Raw genomic sequence first — 27,147 nt, forward strand, 5'->3', positions numbered from 1 at the left:
AATACTCAATAGCCAATCAAAATCAAGAATTCCATGGAAGTTACCATTGGATGGCAAAGTTACCATAATCGTAACTTTTATGCAACGGGTGGCCGGGACACCTTTCATAAAGGGTTAGCAATCAATCGAAATTCAAAGGTTACAAATGAATCAATCTTACTATTCCATGGCGATGACTTTACTGCTCACTTGAAACTGAGTTAAGCCAAGCCGTTTTCATAGTTTCTGAAATCACTGTACGTTTTTCGTTGTTGTTGTTGTTGTTGAAACTATTTTTTTTTTACTCAGAATCTCTCTAGATGAATGAAATAATCATGTCATCACGACAGAATCATCGATATAACTGTGGTAGTTCTTCCCTTTTTCTCATTTGCTCTTTCCTCCACAAATCAAAGGAAGCTGTTTTGGCAAAGATGCTTTTCACAAAAGTAGCATAGGCTATACAAGTTAAGAATTTACGTGTATGCGAAAAATAGATGACATATTTTACTACCAGAATATTACATAATTCTGCATCTTATGGGTACTGTTATAAAGAAAAAGTCTCCGGGGAATTGAAACATTCAAACGATTTCTATATTCGGTCCTCCTGACTTGCTTTAAACACTAAAGACTGAAAGATCGATAACTGAATATTCATCAGCGCTGATGTTCATTGAAAACTAAAATACTTTTTTTTTTTTTTTGCTCCCTTAAATGATTCACGACGAGGAGCGTAATTTCTTTGATTAGATGTCAAGGGAAATAACAACTCACATTTTTTTTTTTCAGTAATCTTTATTTGATTTCTATTATTTCACATACACACACACACACACACACACACACACACTCAGAAGAAATCACACTGACCCGCATGCTGAAGATTTGGAAAGTCGGGGCATTCTACATACGGATACTGATATGCAGCACCCTATAGAGAGAGAGTACATACATCTGCCGTAATATATATTTCTCTTTTTTGGTTCTTTTTCCAAGAGGAATTTGATTCTCAGGAATTATCTCAATAATTGATATGTTTTTGTTCAGCATGGACAGTCTAGTCCCTATGTACATTGATTTTTTAATGATTCTTTGTTCGGATTTCGTTCACTGCAAAACATTCACAAAACAACGTTTTACAAAGACAGACAACATTATACACAAACATTGTACAGAGATACTATGTCAAATCTTACAGATCTTACATTATGACTTATTTTATGAAATATGACATTCCCTTTTTTTTAATAAACATAATATTCTTGCAAAGTGCCTAAAACTGGGGACACTTTGATTAGTATTTTGGTCAGGTATTTAGTTGTGTTAAGTTTAGTTCTCTGAGCATATCTCTATCGTTTTTTGTCCGGCTTTTTCTATTACTGCCATTATTCTAATATATGATATTAATATGTCGACTGTGAGTCATTTTGTGTATTTTTTTTTCTATTTGCTATTATACTGAAATAATTTTGATGAATTTATTAATTTGTCGACTGTAAGTCACCTTTTTAAAATTCTTACAATGATTTCATACCCACGTTGTACAAGTTTAAATGTGTATTTATCGCTTTGTTGTTTTTTGTTTCTTGTTTTATATGAATTTTATATGTATGTCAAGTGGACCCCTTTGAAATTCAGCTGTGCTGAAAGGGCTATCCACCCTACTGCTGGAAATAAATAAATTAAAAAAATTAAATTAAAAAAATATACATTTTTCTTCTTTGCGATATGACCAATATTGAAACCGAAAAACCATCAGAAATCAGAATCAAATTTAGTTTAGCAAGTACAATTAGAAAAAAGAAAAGAAAATCAGGCTACTTGCAGCGTATAGGCGCAGACACAAAATCAAGAAAAAAGTGTCAAAATTTCATACACATTATACACATATTACGCAACACACACAATTAACACACATATCATTCTTTTATGTATATATATATATATATATATATATATATGTATATATATGATAATAACAATGATGATTAGTCTTTTAGTAGGTGTAAGGCCTACACCAATAACCAAGAAGTACGCCAATAGATGTTCAACGATTTTACCACGTATTGTCATTTCTTGGATATTTTTTTCTTATAAGAACATCAAATTAAGAACTTCATTGGGTTTTGTGAAATTATGTGTATTCAAATGTCTTACTACAAGTCCATTCTTTTTGTCGGGGATGAAAAAGGTGAATGAAAATAAATGGAAAACTTTGAAACACCTGTTGTTGACAAAGATGGAAACTTCGCCACATGCAGAACAAAACAGACTTCCATGCACATGAATCAGGGTTATTTGATAATTTCATTTGTTTGTTCGTTTGTTTTTTTATTTTGACCGTCATCACAAACATTTATATGAAATGTTATATTTGCCTTCAAGCAGCTTTCTCACAATCAACATATTACATAATTTATTCTGAATGACAATGAAATTCATAAGAAGCTGTTACATCTATAATAAGTAAACTCCAAAGAGAATGACCCGATGAGTCTTTTCTTTCTTTTTGAGTAGTTTCAATATTTTGTTCATGTCTTCAATCTCTTCTGTGCGAGTAAGCGGAAAGCAGTGACTGTTGTGCTTGTTGGAGCTGGGAAACATTAACCAGGACTCACTGCATTCACGAGGACAAAGGTGTAGTACTGTTTTTTACCTGTTGGAGTTTTTGCCCCTTGTTATAATTTCACTTTATAGTAATGATTTGTATGTACTTATTATGCAGTTTACTTTTTATGGAAATTTGTCCTCATATCACACGTGAAGAGGTACATTGTATGTGTAGTCAACGGTATACCGTTTGCTAACTTGAGTACGAGTGAGTGCTGAAGTATATCTCTAGGACACAACCATTGGTAAATAAAGCACTATACGATAGGAGGGGATTGCTCAGAATCATGAGTATGCGATACGGGTTACAATATTTTCAAAAATAAACCCATGATGTCATCGGTCTCAATCGATTAAACCTCAACTTCTGGTGGGGCATTCTGCTTAAGCCATAGAAGAGCTGCATTAATAGTAAAAGATTAAAGAACATCGACTCCAATAATATCATTAACAGTTACAGAGCGAAATCTTTTGTTTGCTTCATCGCGATGAATTATCAAACTTTGATTTTGATTCAGAGTGTACATTAATTGTTGATCGATCACCTATCCACATCGATTGGAAGTCGATCAGGCAAAGAGAATTTGTCAACAAAAAGAGGAGCGTTAACCTTCTTGTAATCTTGGATCACGCGAACGAACCGGTCTGAATCCAGAACAGCCTAAAAAAAAACCCTCAATTTTCATAGTCTTTTAGTGTTTCGCTTCATCAAAGCAAAATGAACAGATTATTCGGAAAGGGGAAACCCAAGGAGCCCCCTGCAAGTCTTCAGGACTGCATCGCTAATGTAAGTTTACCGTACGTAAATTACAGTTCAACTTGCCTGCGTTGAAATTGGGCACTCACAAACTGCGATGTAAGTGTGGACCCACATACTGTAAATCATGTAAGCTATTGCGTGGGTGTGTTTCCTGTACTTGGAGCTTGCTTGGCCGCTCTAGAATTCTAGATATTTCATAATTATCTGTGTATTAGTATTCGTTAACCAGTGACAGTGTAGCTGAGCCTGAGAAAAGAGAGAGAGAGCGAGAGAGGCAATTGGGCGCTAGGGCCTCCCCCTAAGCCCTAGCCTAGGCGCCGGCGAAGGCGCCGGCGAATGTATGTAAATTTAGAACTAGAAAAGTAAATTATTGTAAGTTTATCTAGACACCTCTACCAATAAACCATGATGTCTACTGCTCTAGATCTAGCTGTGTCTAAATTTACATTCTATATCTAGACCAACTTTTTATATCATATAAATTTTAACGTTGACCGAAAGATCGGTCTGTATCTGGTCGTCTGGATATGTTCTGTGGAGACTGCGACGTTGCGTCTGGCTTGACAGAATCCCCTCCTCAATGCCTTTCTAGTCTATACAGAGACTCCAACTCTCCCGTTTTCGATGGGAGATCTCCCGCCGAAAACCCAATTTTGCAAAATCTCCCGTTCTCCCGCTTATGATTTAATTTCTCCCTCCCTGGCTCAGTGTCTCACGTTGGAAAGGATTTCTTACTTATTGCTATCGTATGTTGAAAAAAATAAGCCTTAGATAGCACCAGAGAGCATCTAGAACCCTGGGAATTTCGCTCTTCGCACACGTCAACTTGGAATCTCCCGTTTGCTAGGGGTTTCTGGCGGGAGAATCTCCAGATCAGAAGGTGCTTTGGGTTGGAGTCTCTGTCTATATATAAACAGACCGAAAGCTATCCTACTGCGACTGGCTCCTGTATTGATGCCCTGCCAGTGGTCGCGCACAGACCAAATGTTACAATAAACCCATTTTCATCCAGCTTTTTTAATTTTACATTCAAACAAGTTTGACATGACATGACAGTTAAACACAGGTAATATGCAGCAATATTTGGGGTAACTTTCTCACGTTGTGCAATTGAAATACAGTAACTAGGTTAGTCGCAGAAATTTCATATCGCAACGCCATTTAAAACACGTACATTGTACCTTGCATGTGATTGGCTTACGGGTTCATAGTAAGAGCTGTTATGACCGTATTGACGGGCTGGTAGTTGTGTCTTCTTTCATGAAAATTCTACCAAACTGTTGGATAATTCATTAATCTGGTGAGTGGAATGCATTCTTGAAATGTTGATTTTGCTATTCAAGTTTAAATATGCCGATTTAGGGCTGTGAATTAGACGCAATCGAGAAGGGTGAGGTACCTCACCCAATTCTCCATATAAGTGACACTGCACTGGTTAAGACTATAAGAGCTTCAATACAACGAGGTACATGTGTGGGACAACCTTCCGTCTGTCTACGAAGGAGCGCGATAACGTCAAAAAAAAAAATAAAGGACTCCTCCGGACAGACAGAGCTTTCTGTCTACATGTAACGCTGCTATGATGTCATTATGATCCAACTTGTTCAGTCTCCATGGATAATGAAATTATTCCAGTAAATACTGTATTAGATAGATATTGCTGAATGCATGTAAAAATGAATTTTTTTTGTATAGTCCCGCACTCCCAGTTGTTAAAATTGTAACCGCTCACTACTCTGGAAATATGTGTTTATGATGAGTATTCGCATATGTATATGTCTGTCATACATGCAAGTTCTGCTGGAATTAGCTAAGAAGTACGATGAATTGTCTGGCAGTGGGTATTCTGGCTATTTTAAACTCTTGAGCTGTTGGATTCAGTTGGCTATTTCCCCACTGCACCAGTTATTTGTTATAAGTTTGTTTGTTGTCTCTCATTTCTCTCTCCCTCTCTTTCTTGTCATGCTGACTGAAGAACAAAGGAGAGCACAAACAAATAAAAACCCACTAGGCCCTACACTTACTGGGTATACTGTACTAAGGCATTCGTCCCACAGCATGCAACACTCGGTACACAATGGAAGATATTTTAAACAACACAGATATTTTAATGTTTACATATACAATATGTGACCCTGCATCACAAAACCAACAGAAAGTTGCCAGATATGAAATTTTACTAGTTAAGAGCATATTCTGAAAGAGCAGACTTTAAGCTTTAAAATGATGTATAACTCAAATCAAATTGACTCTCCTAACCTATCTAAATATTGGAAAGAAAGTACACACTCAGGAAAAGTGTGAACTGAGAAAAAAGGCTCTGAAGTACAGTGTCTATTCAAGCGCTTCATCTTTACCGAGCCGTGCTGGCTGTGCGATGCATGGGACAAAAAACAGGATGTAAACCACTGGAGTAACAACAATGAAGGGATTATCAGATTAGAATAAAATTGAGCATGCCTTATCAATGCATTCTGTCCATAATTAATGCCAACTTTCAAGGCAGTAGCATCATCCTTTCAAACGTTATTAGAGTTGAAAGTGAAGAGAGTGTACAAGGTTTTCGAGAAATAAAAAGGGGACTCTTAAAGACACGCCTAATCACACTATTCTACAAAAAAAAAAAAAAAATGTTCGAGATAAACTGCTAAAAGACACACTTACCTGCCCATTTTATGATCTCAGATTTTAGCATGATGCGGAAGAAGACTTGCTCTTTCAGAAAATATGAAAAAGTCAAGATTGGCTAGGTTGACCCATTTCACTTGTTTTCAGTCCTCACACAAAATCAGTGTGTGCGACTTTTTGTTCGTTTGTGATGCACGGTCACATATTCTCCATGTCCCTCTATGCCTGCAATAGCATGTACCGGAGGGATGTTTTCTTTTTCTTTTTGTATTCTATACATATATCTCTATGTGATAATGCCTGTTGTTCTGTGCATTTCTTAGGTTGACAGCAGAGCAGGTTCTATAGAGAAGAAGATCTCTATGCTAGATGCTGAACTCAAGAAATACAAAGATCAGATGAAAAGGATGAGAGATGGACCAGCGAAGGTTAGTGATTTATTGCTCCATAGATCATTTTCCATTCTAACTAAAAGGAGCTTTTTACGAAATGGAAACCAAATTCTTTTGGTGGATTACTTTCCATTTTTCATCTTTACACCAAAATTGTGAGCAAACACAAGCCATCGTACTACATATATTACTTTTTAAATTTTGATGGGAGGCACTCTTACATTCACAAGATGGCCATGCTGCTGTGAAGAATGTATTACTAGGCCCAGTAGTGTTTGATGACTTATTTTGTTCTCTTGATTATTTGCAGTCAAACACTTAGCTTACTATCAGTACACTTTTGTCAGAATTCCAGAATTTTGCCACGACTCAATAATGTAAGCCACTGATTTATAGAGACTGTGATGCATACTGTACTCAGAAAGACAAGACTTGTACATTGAATAAAAAAGCTTCTGAATGAAGTACTGTGTATGTTTTTCTGAGTATAAAATTATGGGAATTCACAATGTTATTACCCTTCAAGAGAAAAACTAGAAAGTTTTCCAGTGTGAAGACTATAGGCCCTACAGTGTACAACTGTATTAGAGTCAAAGGAGACATTGTGAGTAGTTCATTTTACAAATATTGGTGGAAATATTTTGCAAAATTCATGAAGATAAAACCACCGCAAAATACATATATCTCACATACAGTAAATTGAGTGCTCTGATAACCTGATATTAATTCATCCATGTATACATATCATTTCTCTTGTTTGATTATACTCTAGAATACGGTCAAACAGAAAGCTCTCAGAGTCCTCAAGCAGAGGAAAATGTGAGTATTGGTAGCATAAAATAAAACAAGATTGCAGTGACAATTCATGATTGCCACTAGGCAGTCTTCTAGTCTAACAGGCACTGTAAAACCAGAAACATTTAGAGCATGAAATTTTCAGAAATTGGAGCAGATGGTCTCTTTTGCAGCATAAAACTTTCATGAATTGCCACTGGCATTCAATGCTTTGTGTAGGCAAATGCTCTCTTGTGCATTTTACTTTTGCAAATCTTGGCTCCTAGCAAACTTTGTGAAAGTTTCATGAATATGCATATTTCTGATTTTACAGTATTTTGCAGGCCTGCAGTTAAATAGATCCTAGGTTCTTTCATAGTGCATAACATTCTTGTTTTGGTTTAGGCATTAGCTTACCAGCATTTACTTCTTCACCCATACAATTATCTGCACAAATTTATTCTAGTATGTCTCTACCTCTGTCCACAAATTTTATGCATGTAGTTTTTCTCATCCAGGAATATCTGGCCAAAAACAAGAACATTTTCATCCTGTATGTTCCATGTATTATGAATTTAGACAAATTTACAAGTGGTGAAATTTACAATTGAGAACCACAGCAACTGTTGGTTGCAAAGAAGCAAAATTAGTGATTTTTCACCTTGGAAATGGTCATCACTGCAGTGGTGTTGTTCATGAGAGTGCTTTGGCATGTCATTAATTTCAGAGATATCAGATGACTTAAGAAATTCATGAAAGAAAAACCACCATGAAATAATGTGCTGTACAGAGTAGACCATTCAGGACTCTCCGTCAGTGTTCCTTTTAAAAAGTGCAGTTGCTGGTAGAAATCTATACACGTTTATGCACTCTGCCTCATATATGAATAAACACATTCACACATGAGATAACCATGGATTATTGATCTGCTACATCCTTGGTAATTTGATTAAAACATAGTTTTGCATAAATATTAATTATGCTTGTGTGAGAACAGTATACATGTAGGTCAGGTCCAACATCAAAACATGTCAAACTTTGTATCTGGATATTGTGCAAGTCAATGTATATGACACCCAATTTATACACGGCATTTTATTGAATAGAACAGTCTCCAAGAGTGGTCCTGAAATGTTGTAGACTTTGTATGAACAACAGACAATCACGCCTAAAGTGCTCCAAATTTATGCCCTTTTTGAGGCTAGGTCCTGAAGCACTCTAAAACTCTATATGAATGATCACCAACGTTTAGAATACTCTGGATATGTCGTATATGGTATGTCGCTTACATGCCGTGCATACAGTTTATATGTTCGAATTCCCTACTCTCATGAAGGTTACCATGTCAATTATGCCCTCCTTGGCCACTTTGTGTTTAGTCTTGGCAGGCGGTGACACTCTGTATGAAAAGACTCAAAGGGGCATATATTGCAAACACTTCCGGAGTGCTCCTGTTCCCAAATTCGTGCATAAATGGGGTAGGAGTCTCTTTTAATGTAATTGAAATGAAGAGCGTTGTGTATGAAATAAGTGCAATTATCCTCCATTCTTCTCCCCAGGTATGAATCTCAATTAGATAACATGAGGCAGCAGTCTTTCAACATGGAGCAAGCCAACTTTGCCACTCAGACCCTGAAGGATACAAAGGCCACTGTTGATGCCATGAAGACGGGGGTCAAGAGCATGAAGAAAGAATTTAAGAAGGTCAACTTGGATGATATCGAGGTGAGGCTCCCGTAGAAAACTACAATGTAGTGACCTTTATTTTACATTTTTGCTTTTGTATTTTTTTTTTTGTTGGAATAATGTATTGCTGTGCAATGTATCATTTCTACATACATAATATCATGACTTGTCTCAGGTGTAATTGCCATTGATTGAAGAATATGAATTCCTCTTTGATATATACATTATATGATCAAGGGAATTTTTTTTCTTTTTTGCTCAGTCTGTAACTCCTTTTTTCATGTCTTTGTCATACCATGATTAATGCCTTTTGCAAATATGTAATTGAATAATGTGGAGACTTATCTCGTTGTTTGAGATGACCTGATAGCAGGTGACATACCTTGATAACCTTGATAACTTTTGAAAAAGGAATGTGCTTAAACTAGTTGTGGTGGGGTTCTGGCTAGTGCATGCCGATGTGTTGGCTCAGTGAGTAGAGCGGCTGCCCTCACAATCGGGAGGTCGTGGGTTCAAACCCCGGCCGCGTCATACCAAAAGACGTTAAAAGATGGGAGTTGCTGCTACCTTGTTTGCCGTTCAACAGTTGAAAAGGTTAGAGCAACGTCGATCTGGCGCTGCTCAGTGGCTGCCGGGCCCACGATCAATTGGGCAAAAAGAATTTCCTTTCTTGGACAATAAAATTTGGAGTTTATATCCAAAACAATTATTATTATGCATGCGCTCACAGACCAAGCCCCATTATGGTATCATTGTGGCAATGACACAACAAATCAAAACAAGTAAAAAAAACAAAAAAAACAAATGGTACTATTCACCAAGTTTAGGTATAGAAACAGAGATGGCAACTTTGTTTTTCAGGGTTTGTGTTGTTGTTGTTTTTTTACTGTCAAAAACACTACAGATGATGGACAATACTGCTTTGTTTGGGGTTTCTTTTCTCCAAATTGTATTACTACACATGTCTATTTCAGGAAAGGTACAAATACAGTTTTCTCCCATTATAACAAAGTCCTCAGGACCAGTGGCTTTCTTTCATTTCAACAAAATTTTGTTGTAACTGAATAGCAGTGTGTATAAAGATATGTACAGATAGATGATGATTTTTGGACCTGAATTTTGATTTTGTTGTTACAAGAATTTCATTATAACTGTGTTCCCTATGACAGCAGTGCACTGTACCTTTTTTTTCCACCAAAATTATGCCTATTCAGCCCTCAGATTACTGCAGTGCTTTTTCCATGGTGGGCATTCCTGTAGAAAAGCTAGCTTCTGTCCACTGCATGTGTGAGGTAGACCATAATGTTTCACCATGCTCTTTAGAAATAAGGATCTCTTCAATAACTCTCCAATGCACATCTTGCCTTGTGATTGTAGGACCTTCAAGATGAGATGGAAGACATGTTGGAGCAAGCCAATGAAGTCCAGGAAACCCTGTCTAGGAGTTATGCCACACCGGATGTGGATGAAGATGACTTGGAAGCAGGTGTGCATCTTTTTTTCCTTTTTTTTTTTTTCTCTCTCTTTTTTTTTTGGGGGGGGGGGTGGGGGGAGTAAAAGGTCTTGTTGGTTTTTTTTTCGTTTTTTTCTCCCTCTCTCTGTCTCTATGCCATTGTTGTGTTTGCATTATGGCCCGAATTCACGAAGGTGGTACAAATGAAACCATGGTTTAAACCATGGACAAAAACCATGGAGCGCCTAGTGTCGCACGGAATATTTCGTTACGAAATTGATCATTTCGTCGACAAAATGACCGTTTCGTTAACGAAATTATCATTTCGTGGACGAAATGTTCATCTAGTCACAAAATGTTGTCATTTCTTAACAAAATAATAATTTCATTGACGAAATGACTGATTTCATGACGAAATATTCCATGCGACACTTGGCGCTCCATGGTTTTTGTCCATGGTTTAGACCATGGTTTCATTTGTACCACCTTCGTGAATTCGGGCCAATGTGTTTGCATGTTTTAGTATGATTATGTGTCTGTGTATACAGCCATTTCTGTCTCTTAGTATGCTGATGTTACATTTGTTTTATTGTTGCATATTTCAGAAGTCAAACTGAGCAGAGAAGTGTAGGGCATTTAAGGGATATTCAGTTTCTTTAATTGTTTTTTAAGTGTTTTTTGTTTTTGTTGTGTTTGTGTGTGTGTTTTTTGTTTTGTTTTTGGGTTTGTTTGTTTCTTTGTTATATTAGACTTCCACTCACTGAACAGGGTACGTTTGACTTTTCTGTAACTTACACCCCCCCCCCCCAAAAAAAAAAAAAAAAAAGAAAGAAAGAAAGAAAAGTAATTTGTTGTTAAAAACCAAAAGATAACAAAACAATTAATTGGATGATACATCTTTCTCCCCTCTCTTGCTCTTTAATTCCTCTTTCTTTCTCCAAAACACAGAGTTGGAGGCCCTAGGAGATGACATGCTGATGGACGATGACACTTCCTACCTAGATGAAGCAGTCAATGCTCCGGCTGCCCCAGAGACAGTGCCTGGTGCAGAGTCAACACAGGTACGTCAGACCAGGGAGGTGGAAGAGAGGTCTCTCTTCCACTCCCTGGTCAGACTATGACAACATAGGGAATCTCACAAACCTCCAAGAATGCTAGTTTCTTTTGACTGGACAGCTGTTACACTGTACAACATCCTAATCTTTACAGAAATAAATAATATTTGCTGGGTGGCAGCAACCTATGGCATGACACTTGTCTATTTGTCAAGTAATCTGTTAGAGAGTACTGCAAATAAAGGTGTTGATACTCCTTTTAATTCATGTCCATTTTGGTAAGGGGCATCATCCCTTTAATTGCCATGTTATGTAAAGAATAATGTGTTTTTTTTTAAATTGTGATTTTCATGTGAGAGTTTCTTCTTGCTCATGATGTAGTTTGACATGATGACTTCAGGTGATAGGTACTAATCTGCAGAGATGACCAATCAATACGCTGGAAGACAGGGTACATTATTCCTGTGACAATATCACATTCAGGGCAAGTTATGAATGTACAGTGCACTCTCATTGCGACAAACAGTTTAAACAGAATTCTGTTACAACAAAGTAAAAATTTAGGTCCCAAAATTTAATGTTTTTGATATATCCCTGGTTTGGCTTTCACAAAATTTTCATATAATGAAAGAAAACTATCGGTCCTGTGGACTGAGAATGATATTAGAATAGAATAAGTGTCATCTGTGCTTTTATACAGTCCATCCAGGGAGGTGCCACCTCCCTGGTCCATCACTGTTCATTCTAGGGTGTAACAATTAATTGTTTTTGTCATTAGTTCTGCTAGAGTCGTACAGTATTTCTGCCCTACACATGATAAGGTTAGTCTCATGTCTTCAATCTGATTATCCTGCCTGTCTTCTCTCTAATAGGATGGCGTTCCAGTGGATGAATTTGGATTACCGCAGATTGCTGCTACATGAGGAGACAGATGCTTCTGGTGTACATTCTTGTTATTATGGATTAGACCCTGTACCTGTACTTGGTAGCATCGGAACAGTGTTTGACCAGCAGTGTAGAAAAGCTTTTTGAAAGAATTGCTCAACCAAGTTTGTACTTTAGTAATCGCATACATATACTTCTGACAAACTGCTCTTTATGTTTGTGAGTAAATTTATACAGCTATACCTTCACTAAAATCAAAATGATTGGTTCTTGTGAAACTGAGCATTTCCCCTGCTGTGGATACATTACCATTGCCTATTTTTATTTATTTTGACATGAGTATATGAATATGAAATAGATTGTATGCTTCTACTGCAGACTTTTATGAGACATGTTTCTCTATGTCTGTCTTCAGTGTAGTCCAATTACCGTAATAGCAGTTTTCCATAAAAGCAGCAGCTTGAGTACACCCTGTACTACTGAATATTTTGTACATTCACAAAACACTTCAGGAAGTTTCAGACTTGTGTGAATGCATCATTACTTTGCACAGCATGCAATGTCTCTCTCTTCATACTGTAAAGGATGTAACGCTCCTGCATGTGGCTAGGAGAAGTCCCTTGTTGAAAGGGATTCACAACCTATAGTGGGATTCACAACCTATAGTGGCTTTACGACTCACAATTTCTCATTACTTATGCAAATTCACTCCAGCGAAATCAAAGCCAGAACAAAGAGTCTTGATATTGTCCTTAATGGCATTTGATTATATGTAACATAATCAAATGGCAAAACTCTGTTTCATTCACAGTATTGTGGAACCTTGTTATGGAGAGGTAGGATATAACAAAACCCTTTTATAAGACAGTGATTATGCAGGTCGAACTCTTCATATTTCTTTGTTTTCGTGCCCTAATATAGTGAGAAATGTGCTGCAACTAAGTGATTGCCATGGTTTGTAGGTCCTCAGTTAAACAAGGTTACCCTGTAGTCAATTTTGTGTGGAGTAGACAGCTGTGCACACATTATTTTGTGCTGCTGGAATAATCATGGAATATATGTATCTATAGGTAGACATCACATCACACATCACTTCCCACCTAAGATGTACTATGTGATATGATATTGTACTTACTAGGGGGAGGGCAACTGTTAGCTCAAATGGCTGAAATGTATTGTTTAATCCTTGTGCTCTGCGTTAATCAAGAAATCCCATTGACTGTGAGATATCCCTTTATTCACTTTCATTTGATGCTGCTGGGTGGGAAGATCTTTTATCAAAGATGACCCTGTACCATAATTTCCTGAAATCTAAGATTGTCATGTTTGGTTTATAGAAGGATGAAAGTCATGCCCACTTGAGCATTCCATTCTTAGGTCTGATTAATCAGATCTTAGCACCTTATCTCAGCATTTAAGACTCTCTTCAGTGTTATGTAGGTGAAGATGTGTATGGATATATCCTGTGTTTTCTGGCATTCTTTGTTTGGAAGATATTCTGCCGGACATGGCAGGAACAATACGGGCAAGAATCATGGCATGCTGAGTACGAGATAGGGACAGCAAGTGGTAGCTACGCTTTTTGGTAGGATGAAAAATTGTTTTTACACCACGTATATGTACATTTGTGTCAATTGTTCTTAAGTTTGCCTAATTCCAAATTATGGTTACACATTTGTGCAGAGCTGCAGAAGTTGCATCCTGAAATTTGAAGTGAAAGTGCATTACCGATTGGAATGGTATCTGACATGCTTTACAATTTTCCAATTTCATTATTGACATGCTATATGTGCTTTGGAGAGCTTTTTATCCCTCAGGCATGTGTAACTGCCCGGCTCAAAACCGTCAAAAAGTGGGCCAGAATGAATTTTCACTTTACCTTATAGTTTGAAAGAGTATTCTCTAACCTGAAAAATTATATGTAATTTATTTTTTGAAAATGACTGGAATAAGAGAAAGTTAAGTGGTGCAGTTTTTGTTTTTGTTTTTTAGAAAAGGGAGAAAAGAGAATGTAAAGATTAATTAGGGGCACTAAGGCGTGCTGTGGAGAAGTATCACTGAAAGGCACAGTGAAAGCAGTGCCTGTCAAATATCTCAGTTTTGGTTCTGTTTTAAGCCACCAAACGTTGATGGGAGGTAGAGAAGAGATTGCTCTCCTACATGTAGGTAGGACAAACTGGAAAAAATTGAGACGGTCAACCCAAATGACTATTTTGTTCCATTACAGAGAATCCTAATCTGCGACTCTTTGTGGGTTTTGAGCCGGGCAGTCATGTATGTGTTTGGGTTTTTAGATTTGATTATGCACATGCGCACAACAAAGAGAGAGAGAAAAAAAAAAATAGGTACCCAGGCCAAATTTACTGTGAATGTGTGGTTCAAGGAACATGGAGGAGTAATAATCAAGACGTCTTGTCAAAACAGTTGCAGAGGGTTTATTTTTGTATATTATTCTTTTTTCTTCTCACTGGCAACCAACTTCATTCAGCCGTAACACTATTCATTCACAGTTATGTTGTCTTGAAATCGCCTTTGATATTGGAAAGACACTATTGCAGCTCAGAATAGTTGGTGACAGTGATTAATGAAAATATTGTTTCCCTTTTTTTGTGTTGTCATTGAGTTTTTGTGACATGTGACTGACACATTACGATGATACGATGTAGTGGATTTAGACCATTGTGTAACTGTTCAGATTACTATCCTGAATTGAATTGTGAAATACATTTGCCGTATATTGGGGTTTCTTAACCCATTGAGAACGAGCTCTTTTTGCTGTAACATGCATTTCCCATAGACACCTGCCCAAGTTTTCTTGGGACTAGTCTTCAACAGGTTAAACCAAGATTGTTTATGGGTATTTCGTTATTTTCTTATTGCCTTTTTTTTTTTATGCCCCCGCCACGAAGTGGTGCCGGAGGCATTATGTTTTCGGGTTGTCCGTCCGTCCGTCCGTCCGTCCGTCCTTCCGTCCGTCCGTCCGTCCTTCCGTCCGTCCGTAATGAATTTTGTGGACAAGGTAACTATCAAAACCTGTTGAGGTATCCTAATGAAACTTGGAATGTATGTGTATTAGGGGGTGAAGTTGTGCCTATCAACTTTTGGGTGCACATGCTCAAGGTCAAAGGTCAAAAGGTCAAGGTCAAATACATAAAATTTCACTATTTCCACCATATCTATTGAATGCCTGAAGATATTTTCTTGAAACTTAGTGTATACATGTATTACCCAATTAAGATTCTCTGGTGAAAGTTTGCGTCATGAGGTCAAAGGTCAAAGGTCAAAAGGTCAGGGTCAAATACATGAAATTTCACTATTTTCGCCATATCTATTGAATGCCTGAAGATATTTTCTTGAAACTTAGTGTATACATGTATTACCCAATTAAGATTCTCTGGTGAAAGTTTGGGTCATGAGGTCAAAGGTCAAAAGGTCAAGTAAAAATATCAAAACTTCTTTTTTTTTTCTCCGTGCCTTGGAAAATTGTTCAAGGTATCTTCATGGAACATAGTATATACATGTACTGACTGGAAGTGATTATCTAGAGAATGTAGGGTTCATGGGGTCAAAGGTCAGGGGTCAAAGGTCAAGTGCAACACTTCAAAATTTTACTATTTCCCTCATATTTATGCAATGCCAGCAGGGTTATTATTTTTTTACACTTGGTGTATGCATGTGTAACCTAATAGAAATTCTCTGGGAAGTTTTTTTCTTTCCTTCTTTTTTTGCCTCAAAGGTCAAGGGTCAAAGATCAAGTGAAAGTGCTGAACTAACTTTTTCCTCCATATCTCGAAGTGGCTCAAGTTATCTTGAAACTTAGTACATATTATGCATGTTCTACCTGAAAGTGATTATCTTATGAATTTTAGGGTCAAGGGCCAGATGAAAATGGTAACAATTTACTATTCAATTCAGAAATTGCACTTTTTCTCCACACCTGTACCTTGAAAATTACTCAATGCCTAAATGTATGAATGGGTCAAAGTCAAGTTAAAGTCCTTAAATCCCTAGATACATGCTCTCCTATTCATCCAATTAAACCTAGGTCAAGGAAGGTGAACATTCAACACATTTGTGACAAACTTGTCATTTCAATATTTTGCCAATTTTGTGAAAATGTAATCACACATTGTCCACATGTACTATCTAGACCTATTGGGAAAATCATGCATTATGGCGGAGGCATACCAGTCGCCAAAGCGACATTTCTAGTTTTTTTTTGAGAGGAGGGGGCGAGTGCTGGAGAAAAGTCAGTCACTGTAGTCTGGCAGATTGCAACATCATAAGTCTTTTGTAAAGAAATCTATTTTGATGTCACTTAATATCTTCTTTTTTCCCTTAGGTAGCTTGTTGGTCTTTTTTTTTTTTTGTAAATCATGATATTGCAAAATTGCTCTGGCTATACTCTGTTGTCTTAATAAATTGTATGAATATTTTGATTCCAAGTATGATCCATACTTAACTTATGGAGTTTGTAAGTTATACTCGTGTCGATTTGTGCACTGTACATGCATAATGTACATTCACACACACAAACACACACATGTTTAGATGCTTGTGTGTATGTATGTATGCAAACATTTGTTGAGTTTATATTAGAGAATGAGAGAGATAGACCAACAGTTAGGATATATTGCCACTGAGTGAGGAAAATAAGATAAACATATACAATGTATCTCATATTTAGGTTATTTATATTGGGGGGCGCTGTGGCATAGTGGATAAGACTCCCGACTCCCGAGCGGAGGACAGCGAGTTCGAATCCCGCCCAGTGCTTACATCCTTGGACAAGATGTTTTTACCCACTTTGTCCCTCTCAACCCAGGTGTATAAATGGGTACCTGGCAACGCTAGGGTAATAATAATAGCAGGGCCCTCTGGTAGAGCAGTGGCAACACTGAAGAGGCTACCCTGGGTAAATAAGACCGTATTTTTATTATTATTATTATTAGGTTTATACATGTATTTCCTTACAGGGAAATTTAAACCAAAACATATCATATGGGAACATGATGAATGCAGAAAGAGGGAGGAACGCATCAAGTAAGTTGGAGGAAAGTTAGACAACCTCTTCAAGAAATATGGCTTTTTAAATCTGTGGTTAAATTCATGTACCCTCATCACTGGAAGAGAAGACCCAACAATTTGTGATGTCACTGTACAAGTAGAATAATAGAGGCCCTGAAGAAAATATTGAAAGAATTTCATACAATTTTGTCTTTAACAAAACAATGAAAAGATTGATTGATTGATTGATGGATGGATGGATGGATGGATGGATGGATGGATGGGTGGATTTATTGATGAATGGATGGATGGATGGATTGATGGATTGATTGATTGATTGATTGATTGATTGATTGATTGATTGATTGATAATGATTGATTGATTGATTGATTGATTGATTGATTGAATGTTTTTTGTTTGTTTTGTTTTTTTGAAAGAGCTTGTATAGTTTTGGTTGAGACCTAATTTCAGGTTTCTAACATTTTTTGGTGAGATAATGAGAAACCTTATATGAAATATGAAAGAACATAAATCCAAGAGAAATTAAAAGTTTGTTTGAGGAAAATCGGTTTTGATATGGCTGAGATATCCAAATAGAGCGATCCTAATGAAAGGTGGGACCCACCTTTAATTACGATCACTTTGTTTTGCTTTGTTTTTGGATGTCTTGGCCATTCCAAGACCAATTATCATCAAATAAACTTTGAATCCCCCCTGGAATGGTATGTGTAGTATGCTCTGTACTATTTTATAAGTGGTTCCTAACTGGATATCTAGGAAAAAGTTAAAAGCCCAATCCTCACCTCCACCAATACTACAGTGAAACCCCGTTATAACGAGGTCCGTGGGACCGGCGATATTACCTCGTTATAACCGATACCTCGTTATAACCGTACGCATCAAAAACAAAGAAAAACATAAGCACGAAATCATATACATATCAATCAGACTGTAGAACAATCTTTACGTTGTTATTACACAATTATGGATCATTATTATTGAGATATAATAAAAGGGAAATTATTTGTGAATTAGACGAAAAAGTAGGGGTTGAAATGAGTTAATTCTTTATTGTAATTCTTGCTCGTTAATTTTTTTTTTTTTTAACACCAGCGCAAATAGAGTAAAATACAGGCGTTGTTTACCGTAACTTGCGATGTATTTTTACGCTGTTGGTGCCCAGCGGGAATGCGATGATTTCATGAATCATTTCGGCTGTAATCTTGTACAATATGATCGCTGCGCTCGAAGGGATTAAAGATGCTTTCTTTATTTTCTTCCGAAAATCTCTTCGCGTTTTGTACATCCGTTCTTGAAAAATATGCGACAGGATTGAATGTGGAAGGTTACGTTGTGATCCCTTGTACGCAAATCTGTACCTCGTAGACCATTCTGAAAGAAAGAAAAATCTTAATTGTGAAATGCAGTGTTCAAATTGTGATAATGAACAAACCAAGATCTATTCAAACTAATAAATGCGTTTGTTTCTTTTTCTGATTTATGTTAACATGCGTTATTCAACTATTTTTTACGCTACTGTCACTTGGCGAGATCGCGATGATTTTAGAGTAACATACATGTGTTGTTTACCTTTAACTTGCGAGGTATTTTACGCTGTTGGTGCCCAACGGGAATTCGATGATTTCATGAATCATTTCGGCTGTGATTTCATACAATGTATGATCGTTGCGTCCGAAGGGATTAAAAATGCGTTCTTTATTTTCTTTCGAAAATCTCTTCGCGTGTTGTAAATCCTTGAACTGTTAAATGCGTTTGTTTCTTTTTCCGCGAACACCGATTCTATAGGTTAACATGCGTTATTCAACTATTTTACGCTATACTGTCACCCGGCGAGATCGCGATGATTTCATTAATTATTTCAGCTTTAATATGCACACTCATATCTAAAGTATTATTTGTTAAATGATAATGAACAAATCCAGATCTATTCAAGTTAATAAATGCGTTTGTTTCTTTTTCTGAACACCAATTAAGTAGGTTAACTTGCATTATTCAACTATTTTTACGCTAACTGTCACCCGGCGAGATCGCGATGATTTCATTAATTATTTCGGCTTTAATCATACACACTCATATTTAAATTATCATTTGTTAAATGATAATGAACAAATCCAGATCTATTCAAATTAATAAATGCGTTTGTTTCTTTTTCTGAACACCGATGAAGTAGGTTAACACGCGTTATTCAACTATTTTTACGCTACTGTCACCCGGCGGGATCGCGATGAATTCATTAATTATTTCGGCTTTAATCATCCACACTCATATTTGCTAACCAGCAAAAGAACTGGAAGTCGGAACTAAAAATGGAAAGGATATAATGATGAGTTGCACACGCATTCCAATTGTCTATTTTTGGCCACAAGTGTCGCTACATGAAAAGTTTTTGAATGCGTTATCTTTTTCTTTTCTTTTTTTTCATCGTTGCGCTGTGTTCTGCCCTAATATCACGCACGCGTGTCTCGCGAAAAAAAAAAATCGAATGATTATGTTTAATGATTTAGTAGGAACATAGGAAAGCATTCCTGTGTCTTATCGCGTGATTAAGAAGAAAACATGGAAGGAACGGTTCTCTGCAAAACGGGAAAAAGACGTGGATAGCGTGAATTCGGTTTTCAGTGTTTCGTTTGTCGCGTGTTTGAGAGCGGCAATGTAGTCAAGAAATTGAGCCTCGTTATATCCGATCAAATTGCTTATGTTTTTCTTTATCATGATGCTCTAAAATTGTCCTCGTTATAACCGGAATCTCGTTATAACCGAACTCGTTATAACCGATTCGTTCTGCCATAGGTTTACACGCAAAGGAAAACGGGACCGACGCGATCACCTCGTTATAAGCGGTTCCTCGTTATAACCGAACTCGTTATAACGGGGTTTCACTGTATAACATCCCTTTAAAATTCCTTTTTGCTAGAGTTTGATTGGGTTATGGAGCAGGTTTGTCTGACCATCAAATATGAGATCATGCATACTTATATAGAATTATTGATCTTTGTGACGAATTGTGTGCCATGTGCCACATGGACTGCTAATTTGGTAGGTGAGATATTCTACATTGTCCTAGAGTCACCTGGAACGCATCCTCGGCATTAATTTTTTTGAAAAATGAGAAGTTAAAGGAAATCTCTAATTGACTTCATGTGTTGATGCATGGATATTGGAAATATTGAGCAGAAATATCACACAACTGCACAACAACTATCTTCAGATGAAAATTTTGATTACTGAAAAACTGGAAAAATGTGCAAGAGCTGCAATCCTTACAAGAGCGCTGACTTATATAAAGTCATTAGTTTTAATGATTGTTTCCTTGTTAAATGTTAGTGATTGAGTGAGCAATTTAGTTACGGTAGTTGGTCAGTAAGTCCATTTTGTTTTGTTGAATGGAAAGACAATGCAATAATATGTACGATCGTGATGCCAGTTTTGTCTGTTTGGCATTGATACTCTTAATAGTCCATGGGCCAAGACCTGAAAAATGGGTTATTGGTACCACCTGAGGTGGCAAAACCTTTTTGGTGTCATTTTGTTTGTCGGGCATAGATATGCTTATCAAGCTATGATAGCATTTCCAAATGAGTAGCATAGTCATAATAAATTATTTTTTAACCAATTTGGTCTCGTTTTATATCCCTATACTTCTGAATCGAAACTAACCGCTATACAAAGAAGAGCACTGTCTTCTGCATGTCCGCAGGTGTTCTGTTGTAAACGCGGTGCACTTAGTCTTTATTCAAGTCAGCAAGGGAATATCCAAAGGGTTATAATGTCCACAGCTGTCACGCGGTGCGCTTAGTCGTTTCTAGAACAATGTACCGTTATCATATCTAAAGTTCCTAGTAAAAGGGATTATCTATACTGTTTTATACTACCCTCTCGACAAATACATCAGTTTTAAACAAAAATCACTCTGTTCATTTACAATATTATTTATTATAATATATTGTAGTGTACCGGTACATTGTTTTTGCATTATCTTTCATTGTTGGATGGAAATAAAGCCACATTGGCGTGGTAATAACGTTTTCACCGTAGCGTTTTCACCGAAAAATGATAAATAATTGAAAATTACGGTAAAATTCACGAGGAATTGCTTTTGTTGTTGTTGTTTTTAGATAAAGTGATATACAGTTGTACACTGTGTCATAAGCTTTGGATATTCCCTTCGCCGTCTTGAATAAATACTAAGCGCTGTGGACATCATAACCTTTGGATATTCCCTTCGCTGCCTTGAATAAAGACTAAGCGCACCGCGTTTCCAACAGAACACCTGTGGAACATCAGGGAGGTTCCATCTGTGGGGAGGTTCCCTGGGAACATCATTACAGAAGACAGTGCTCTTCTTTGTATAGCGGTTAGTCTCGATTCAGAAGTATAGGGATATCACAACGAGACCAAATTGGTTAAAAATTCATTTATTACGACTAAGCTACTCATTTGGAAATGCTCTCATAGCTTGATAAGCATATATTCTATGCCCAACAAACAAAATGACACCAAAAAGGCTTTGCCACCTCAGGTGGTACCAATATCTGGCCTGGCCCATGGACTATAAGGACTAAGTTGTAACTACTTGATATCACCATATTCCACTACATTTTCAGATTTTCTTTTAATTGGAAATGAAGTAATGCATTTATTTTTTTTTTACACAGTGTAGAATTAAGACTCAACAACACATATTATAATTGTACCATTAAAAATCTAGGCCTATATGTGACATGCAGGCTAGTGTGCAATTAGCTCTACTGTGGGTTTCACCTTCTCGCGTAGCATTTTGTGTTCAGTGAATTTTGTGTCTAAGATTGTTATTGCTTTTTTATTGCCTTGGTATTTATTTCCTAGCTGTTATATATGTTGAAATGTATCTTATCTCTATGCTTTAAAGGGAACCCAGACCCAAAGAGAAATGTGGATTGAGTGAAAGCAGCAACATTAGTGGAACACATCAGTGAAAGTTTGAGGAAAATCGGACATATATGCAAAAGTTATGAATTTGTAAAGATTTGGTTTTGGAACTGCTGGATGAGGAGACTACAAAAGGTTATGGCGTCATGTGTGGACAACAATACAAAGAAAATATAAAGGGACTTCACAAAAATTCATTTTTCATGAAAATTATACATTCCATCAACTTGATACTGACATTATGTGTTAAGGGTAGCAATTATTATTCCCCCTGCTTTCTCAAATCGATTAGTCAAGTGCTCTTTCATTACCTTTTCTAGAAAAGTTAATTTTTGTGGAATTCCCTTTATATTTTCTTTTAGTATTGTTGTCCACATGCATCATAATCTCTATTAGTCTCCTCACCCAGCTGTTCCAACACCAAAGCTTGAAAAATTCATAACTTTTGCAACAACTGTCCGATTTTCCTCAAACTTTGATAATGTGTTCTACACATGTTGCTGCTTTCACTCAATCTATATTTCTCTTTGGGTTTGGGATTCCTTTTTGATTTGCTCCTTGTGTTATTTGTTGTTGTTGTTGTTGTTGTTGTTGTTGTTGTTGTTGTTGTTGTTGTTGTTGTTGTTGTTGTTGATGTTGTTGTTGTTGTTGCAACATTGAATTCTCAACCTATTTTAACCTGGCAGGTCGAGATCATTATCATTATATCAGTGGTTGTATCATACTATAATTCGAGCAACGTTTGTCTGTCTGTCTGTCTGTCTGCCTGTTTGTTCCTCTATTATCGGGAGTTGAGTGGTGGAGCGGCAGGCATTCTCAGTGAGTTCGGGGCGACATGAATATCGGGGATCTGCGCTTGCGCTGTGTTGTGTACAGCCAAACCGTAGTGGAGGGGGGCTATGCTGCCCAAATTTTTATTGAACTGATGTTACTATATTCACACAAAATATACTGTGGTCCCGTACCTATTGTTCCATGCCTAGTTTATGCCTGTTTCATGCCTATGTTCCATACCTATTTCATGAGACTCCACCAATTCATCACTGTCGGCTAGCGCCAGCCGTGTTGCCATCCGTTCATTGGTCCGTTAAGGACATGCGCAGCACGTGTGCGCGGTAGACTGAACGGAGATCATCGGCGTATAGAGCCGTAGCAATCACTTCGTCTATCCAGGGAGGTGATCACCTCCCTGGTCTATCTAACGCAACGTCATTGGGGTCAACTTGATATGAAAACCAGTGGCGTAACTACGGGGGGGGGGGGGCACGTGCCCCCCCCCCCCCCCCATCCGCTGGTAGAAAAAAAAAAGAAAGAAAAAAGAAAAAAAAAGAGGAAGAAAAAAAGAAACAAAAACTACCAAAATGGTAATTCAAGGGTTAGTAAACTGCTTTTGAAATCGACATGAAAGGATGATCAAGAAAAAAAAAATATTTTTCTAAGATTTCTTTTAACCATATAATTAAAGAGGTATTATAGTGAAACATTGTTCAAAAAGCCCGGAGACGACAAAAGATTGTGATTCAGTGTGATTCCTGGTTGGCATTTTGAATACAAGCAGGATGTGCGCAGTGTACTCAGAACATCGGAATGGCAAAAAGAGTCGCTGCAATGTTGCGCAATGTGATGTTTGATAGGTTGTACACATTTGCTATCAAAGCTTGATCATTGATTTTGCAGTGTTGCTTTACATACTTGTCTATATTAAAATGCCTTGCATTGCCAATAATAAGACTTGACCTTGGCTATTTCCTAACTATTCCATCTATATGAAACACACATACTCACAAACACAAACAAATTAGGGGATGCTCTATATAAAGTGCAGATTTTGGACATCCTTCTCCCGCTTGGTCACTTCGACGCCCCTCGCTGGTCATACCTCCCCCAATCATGAACATAAACCGACACCCTTGACTACCAGTGGCGGATCCATGCAGGGGGTGCACCGGGCGCCCCCTCCCTCCAAAGCGAAAATATATATGTAGCTATAAACGACAGTTTTAGTCTAGTTTTTTTACTGTAAAATGTCAAAATTTTCAAGCTCGCTCGCATTTAATGGTATGCAATTCTCCTGATGCTGCTGTCAGTAATATTATTGCCAGCAGTTGCGCCCGGTGTGTCCCCTCCCCTTAATTTCCAAAGCGAAAAAATATAGCTACAAACGGCAGTTTGGGGACTGTAAAATGTCAAAATTTTCAAGCTCGCTCGCTCGCTCGCATTTAATCGTTATGCAATTCTCCTGATGCTGCTGTTAGTAATTGCCAGCAGTTGCGCCTGGTGCGCCCCCTCCCCTTAATTTCCAAAGCGAAAAAATATAGCTACAAACGGCAGTTTGGGGACTGTAAAATGTCAAAATTTTCAAGCTCGCTTGCTCGCATTATTTTAATCGTTATGCAATTCTCCTGATGTTGCTGTAAGTATTGCCAACAGTTGCGCCTGGTGCGCCCCCTCCCCTTAATTTCCAAAGCGAAAAAAATATAGCTACAAACGGCAGTTTTTGGACTGTAAAATGTCAAAATTTTCAAGCTCGCTCGCTTCGCTCGCTCGCATTTAATCGTTTTGCAATTCTCCTGATGTTGCTGTCAGTAATTGCCAGCAGTTGTGCCCGGTGCGCCAAGGCCCTCTCCTTAATTTCCAAAGCGAAATAATATAGCTACAAACAGCAGTTTGGGGACTGTAAAATGTCAAAATTTTCAAGCTCGCTCGCTTCGCTCGCTCGCATTTAATCGTTATGCCATTCTCGTGATGTTACTGCCAGCAACTGCCAGCAGTTGCGCCCGGTGCAACCCCCTTAATTTCCAAAGCAAATATATATATATATATATACATATATATATTATTATATATAGCTACAAACGGCAGTTTGGGGACTGTAAAATGTCAAAATTTTCAAGCTCGTTCGCATTTGATTGTTACGTTATGCAATTGTTGCTGCCATGAGGTGCCCCCCGAATGTCTTGACCCACGGTACGCCACTGATGAAAACGATTATAAAGTTCTAAATATCACTGTATCATTCCCAAGGAATAGATTTTCATCAATCTCTTCTTTCAACCACGGTCGCAATCACATGTTAACAAAATGTTAAAAGATAATTCTCAGCATGAAACCATCACTCAGTCTCCGTACCTAGCCACACACACACCGCACCCGCGCGCACACACGTTAGTACGTACGTACATAACACACACGAAGCTTAGATCTGTGAACCAGTCGTTTTCTTTAAATACTCACAGTGCATTTTTCTTTTTTCATGTCGGGCATACTGTGGTGGCAACGCGGCGGTCTCGTTATGTTCTATCCGTCAACGAGATGGCAACTCGTAGAGTGCATGTCTGTCTGTCATTGTAGTACGTTTTGATATGTCATTTTAGTACATTTTCATGGCTATCTCTTATGAAGTACATTTCTATCTGACATTGTAGATGGCAACACGGCTGTCTCTTATGATGTAAAGTGCATTTCTATCTGACGTATGTAGATGGCAACACGGCTGTCTCTTAGAAGTAAAGTAAATTTCTATCTGTCATTGTAGATGGCAACACGGCTGTCTCTTAGAAAGTAAAGTAAATCTCTATCTGTCATTGTAGATGGCAACACGGTTGTCTCTTATGAAGTAAAGTAAATTTCTATCTGTCATATTGTAGATGGCAACACGGTTGTCTCTCATGGAATAAAGTGCATTTCTATGTGTCATTCTCAATGGCAACACGGCTGTCTCTTATGGAATAAAGTGCATTTCTATGTGTCACTGAGATGGCAACACGGCTGTCTCTTATGGAATAAAGTGCATTTCTATACTAGTATGTGTCATTCAGATGGCGGCAACACGGCTGTCTCTTATTAAGAACATTTCTATCTGATATTGTAGATGGCAACACGGCTGTCTCTTATGGAATAAAATGTATTTCTATGTCATTGAGATGGCAGCACGGCTGTCTCTTATGAAGAACATTGACATTGTAGATGGCAACACGGCTGTCTCTTAAGTAATGAAGTGCATTTCTGATCTGTCATTGAGATGGCAACACGACTGTCTCTTATCAAGAACACTGACATTGTAGATGGCAACACGGCTGTCACTTATGCATTTCTATCTGTCATTGAGATGGCAACACGGTTGTCTCTTATGTAGAAAAGTACATTTCTATCTGTCATTGAGATGGCAACTTACGGCTGTCTCTTATGGAATAAAGTGCATTTCTATGTGTCACTGAGATGGCAACACGGCTGTCTCTTATGGAATAAAGTGCATTTCTATGTGTCACTGAGATGGCAACACGGGTGTCTCTTATGGAATAAAGTGCATTTCTATGTGTCACTGAGATGGCAACACGGCTGTCTCTTATGGAATAAAGTGCATTTCTATACTAGTGTGAGGAAAATGCTGTTATCCCCCCCCCCCCAAAAAAAAAAAATACAATACAATACATGTAGTACATAACGAGAACAGCAATGTTGATATTGTCTTTGGATACAGGCAATGTTTTGATAATTTTTTTTAAAATTGTTAACGTTGAACATTGGAATGTGAACAAAATTCTGGGAAATATAAAACAACGAAATTGAGGCTTTTTACACAAAATGAATATTATAGTAAGGAAGATTTTATTGAAGAATATGTGTAATAAACAATGAACAGTGATGATAGAAGACTAGCAGGATGCACACGTAAATGACAATGTGTAGACGCTAGCTAGGCTATATAGACAATTGCACAGTGTATGGCGTAGTTACCGTATCACAGAATGTCAACAGACGAATTCAGAATTTATGACATAGGTTTTGGCTCTTGTAGATCTTTTTGGTAGAAAAGATTGGATTTTGGAAGAAACTTATGTTATTTGAATGTTTTCACAAGTATAAAATGAGACTATGTGGTTTTACTGGCAAGTCTAAAATCAACCGGCAACGGCGAAACCCGTGTGCTAATTATAGCTCAGTCAGAAAACATAGAATAGTACATGTGGGACTGAGGTAAGATC

At 37.5% G+C, this 27,147-nt stretch overlaps 1 protein-coding gene across 2 annotated transcripts; it reads left to right on the forward strand.

Annotated features, from left to right (window-relative positions):
• The first annotated feature begins 3,218 nt into the window (after positions 1-3,218).
• Positions 3,219-17,405, forward strand: LOC140238147 (charged multivesicular body protein 5-like). Of its 2 annotated transcripts, XR_011901888.1 has the most exons (8): positions 3,219-3,379; positions 6,304-6,408; positions 7,145-7,191; positions 8,706-8,871; positions 10,210-10,318; positions 11,234-11,346; positions 12,213-16,912; positions 17,178-17,405. XR_011901888.1 is itself a non-coding variant. In XM_072318085.1 (7 exons), the coding sequence occupies exons 1-7, from the start codon at positions 3,311-3,313 to the stop codon at positions 12,261-12,263; spliced, it is 660 nt and encodes a 219-aa protein (XP_072174186.1). In that variant the 5' UTR covers positions 3,219-3,310; the 3' UTR covers positions 12,264-17,405. The 2 variants fall into 2 exon arrangements, 1 of the variants encoding a protein (XP_072174186.1); XM_072318085.1 differs by having other exon boundaries at positions 12,213-17,405.
• The last annotated feature ends 9,742 nt before the right edge of the window (positions 17,406-27,147 follow it).

This window comes from Diadema setosum, chromosome 14 (assembly GCF_964275005.1).
Source record: "Diadema setosum chromosome 14, eeDiaSeto1, whole genome shotgun sequence".
Classification (NCBI taxonomy): Eukaryota; Metazoa; Echinodermata; class Echinoidea; order Diadematoida; family Diadematidae; genus Diadema; species Diadema setosum.

Bases quoted from the DNA above. Each gene is read 5' to 3' on its own strand.
- LOC140238147 (XM_072318085.1), top strand. From the start codon at position 3,311: ATGAACAGATTATTCGGAAAGGGGAAACCCAAGGAGCCCCCTGCAAGT. The intron at 6,409-7,144 runs GTTAGTGATTTA...ATTATACTCTAG, and splicing joins TGAGAGATGGACCAGCGAAG to AATACGGTCAAACAGAAAGC. The intron at 10,319-11,233 runs GTGTGCATCTTT...TCCAAAACACAG, and splicing joins TGAAGATGACTTGGAAGCAG to AGTTGGAGGCCCTAGGAGAT.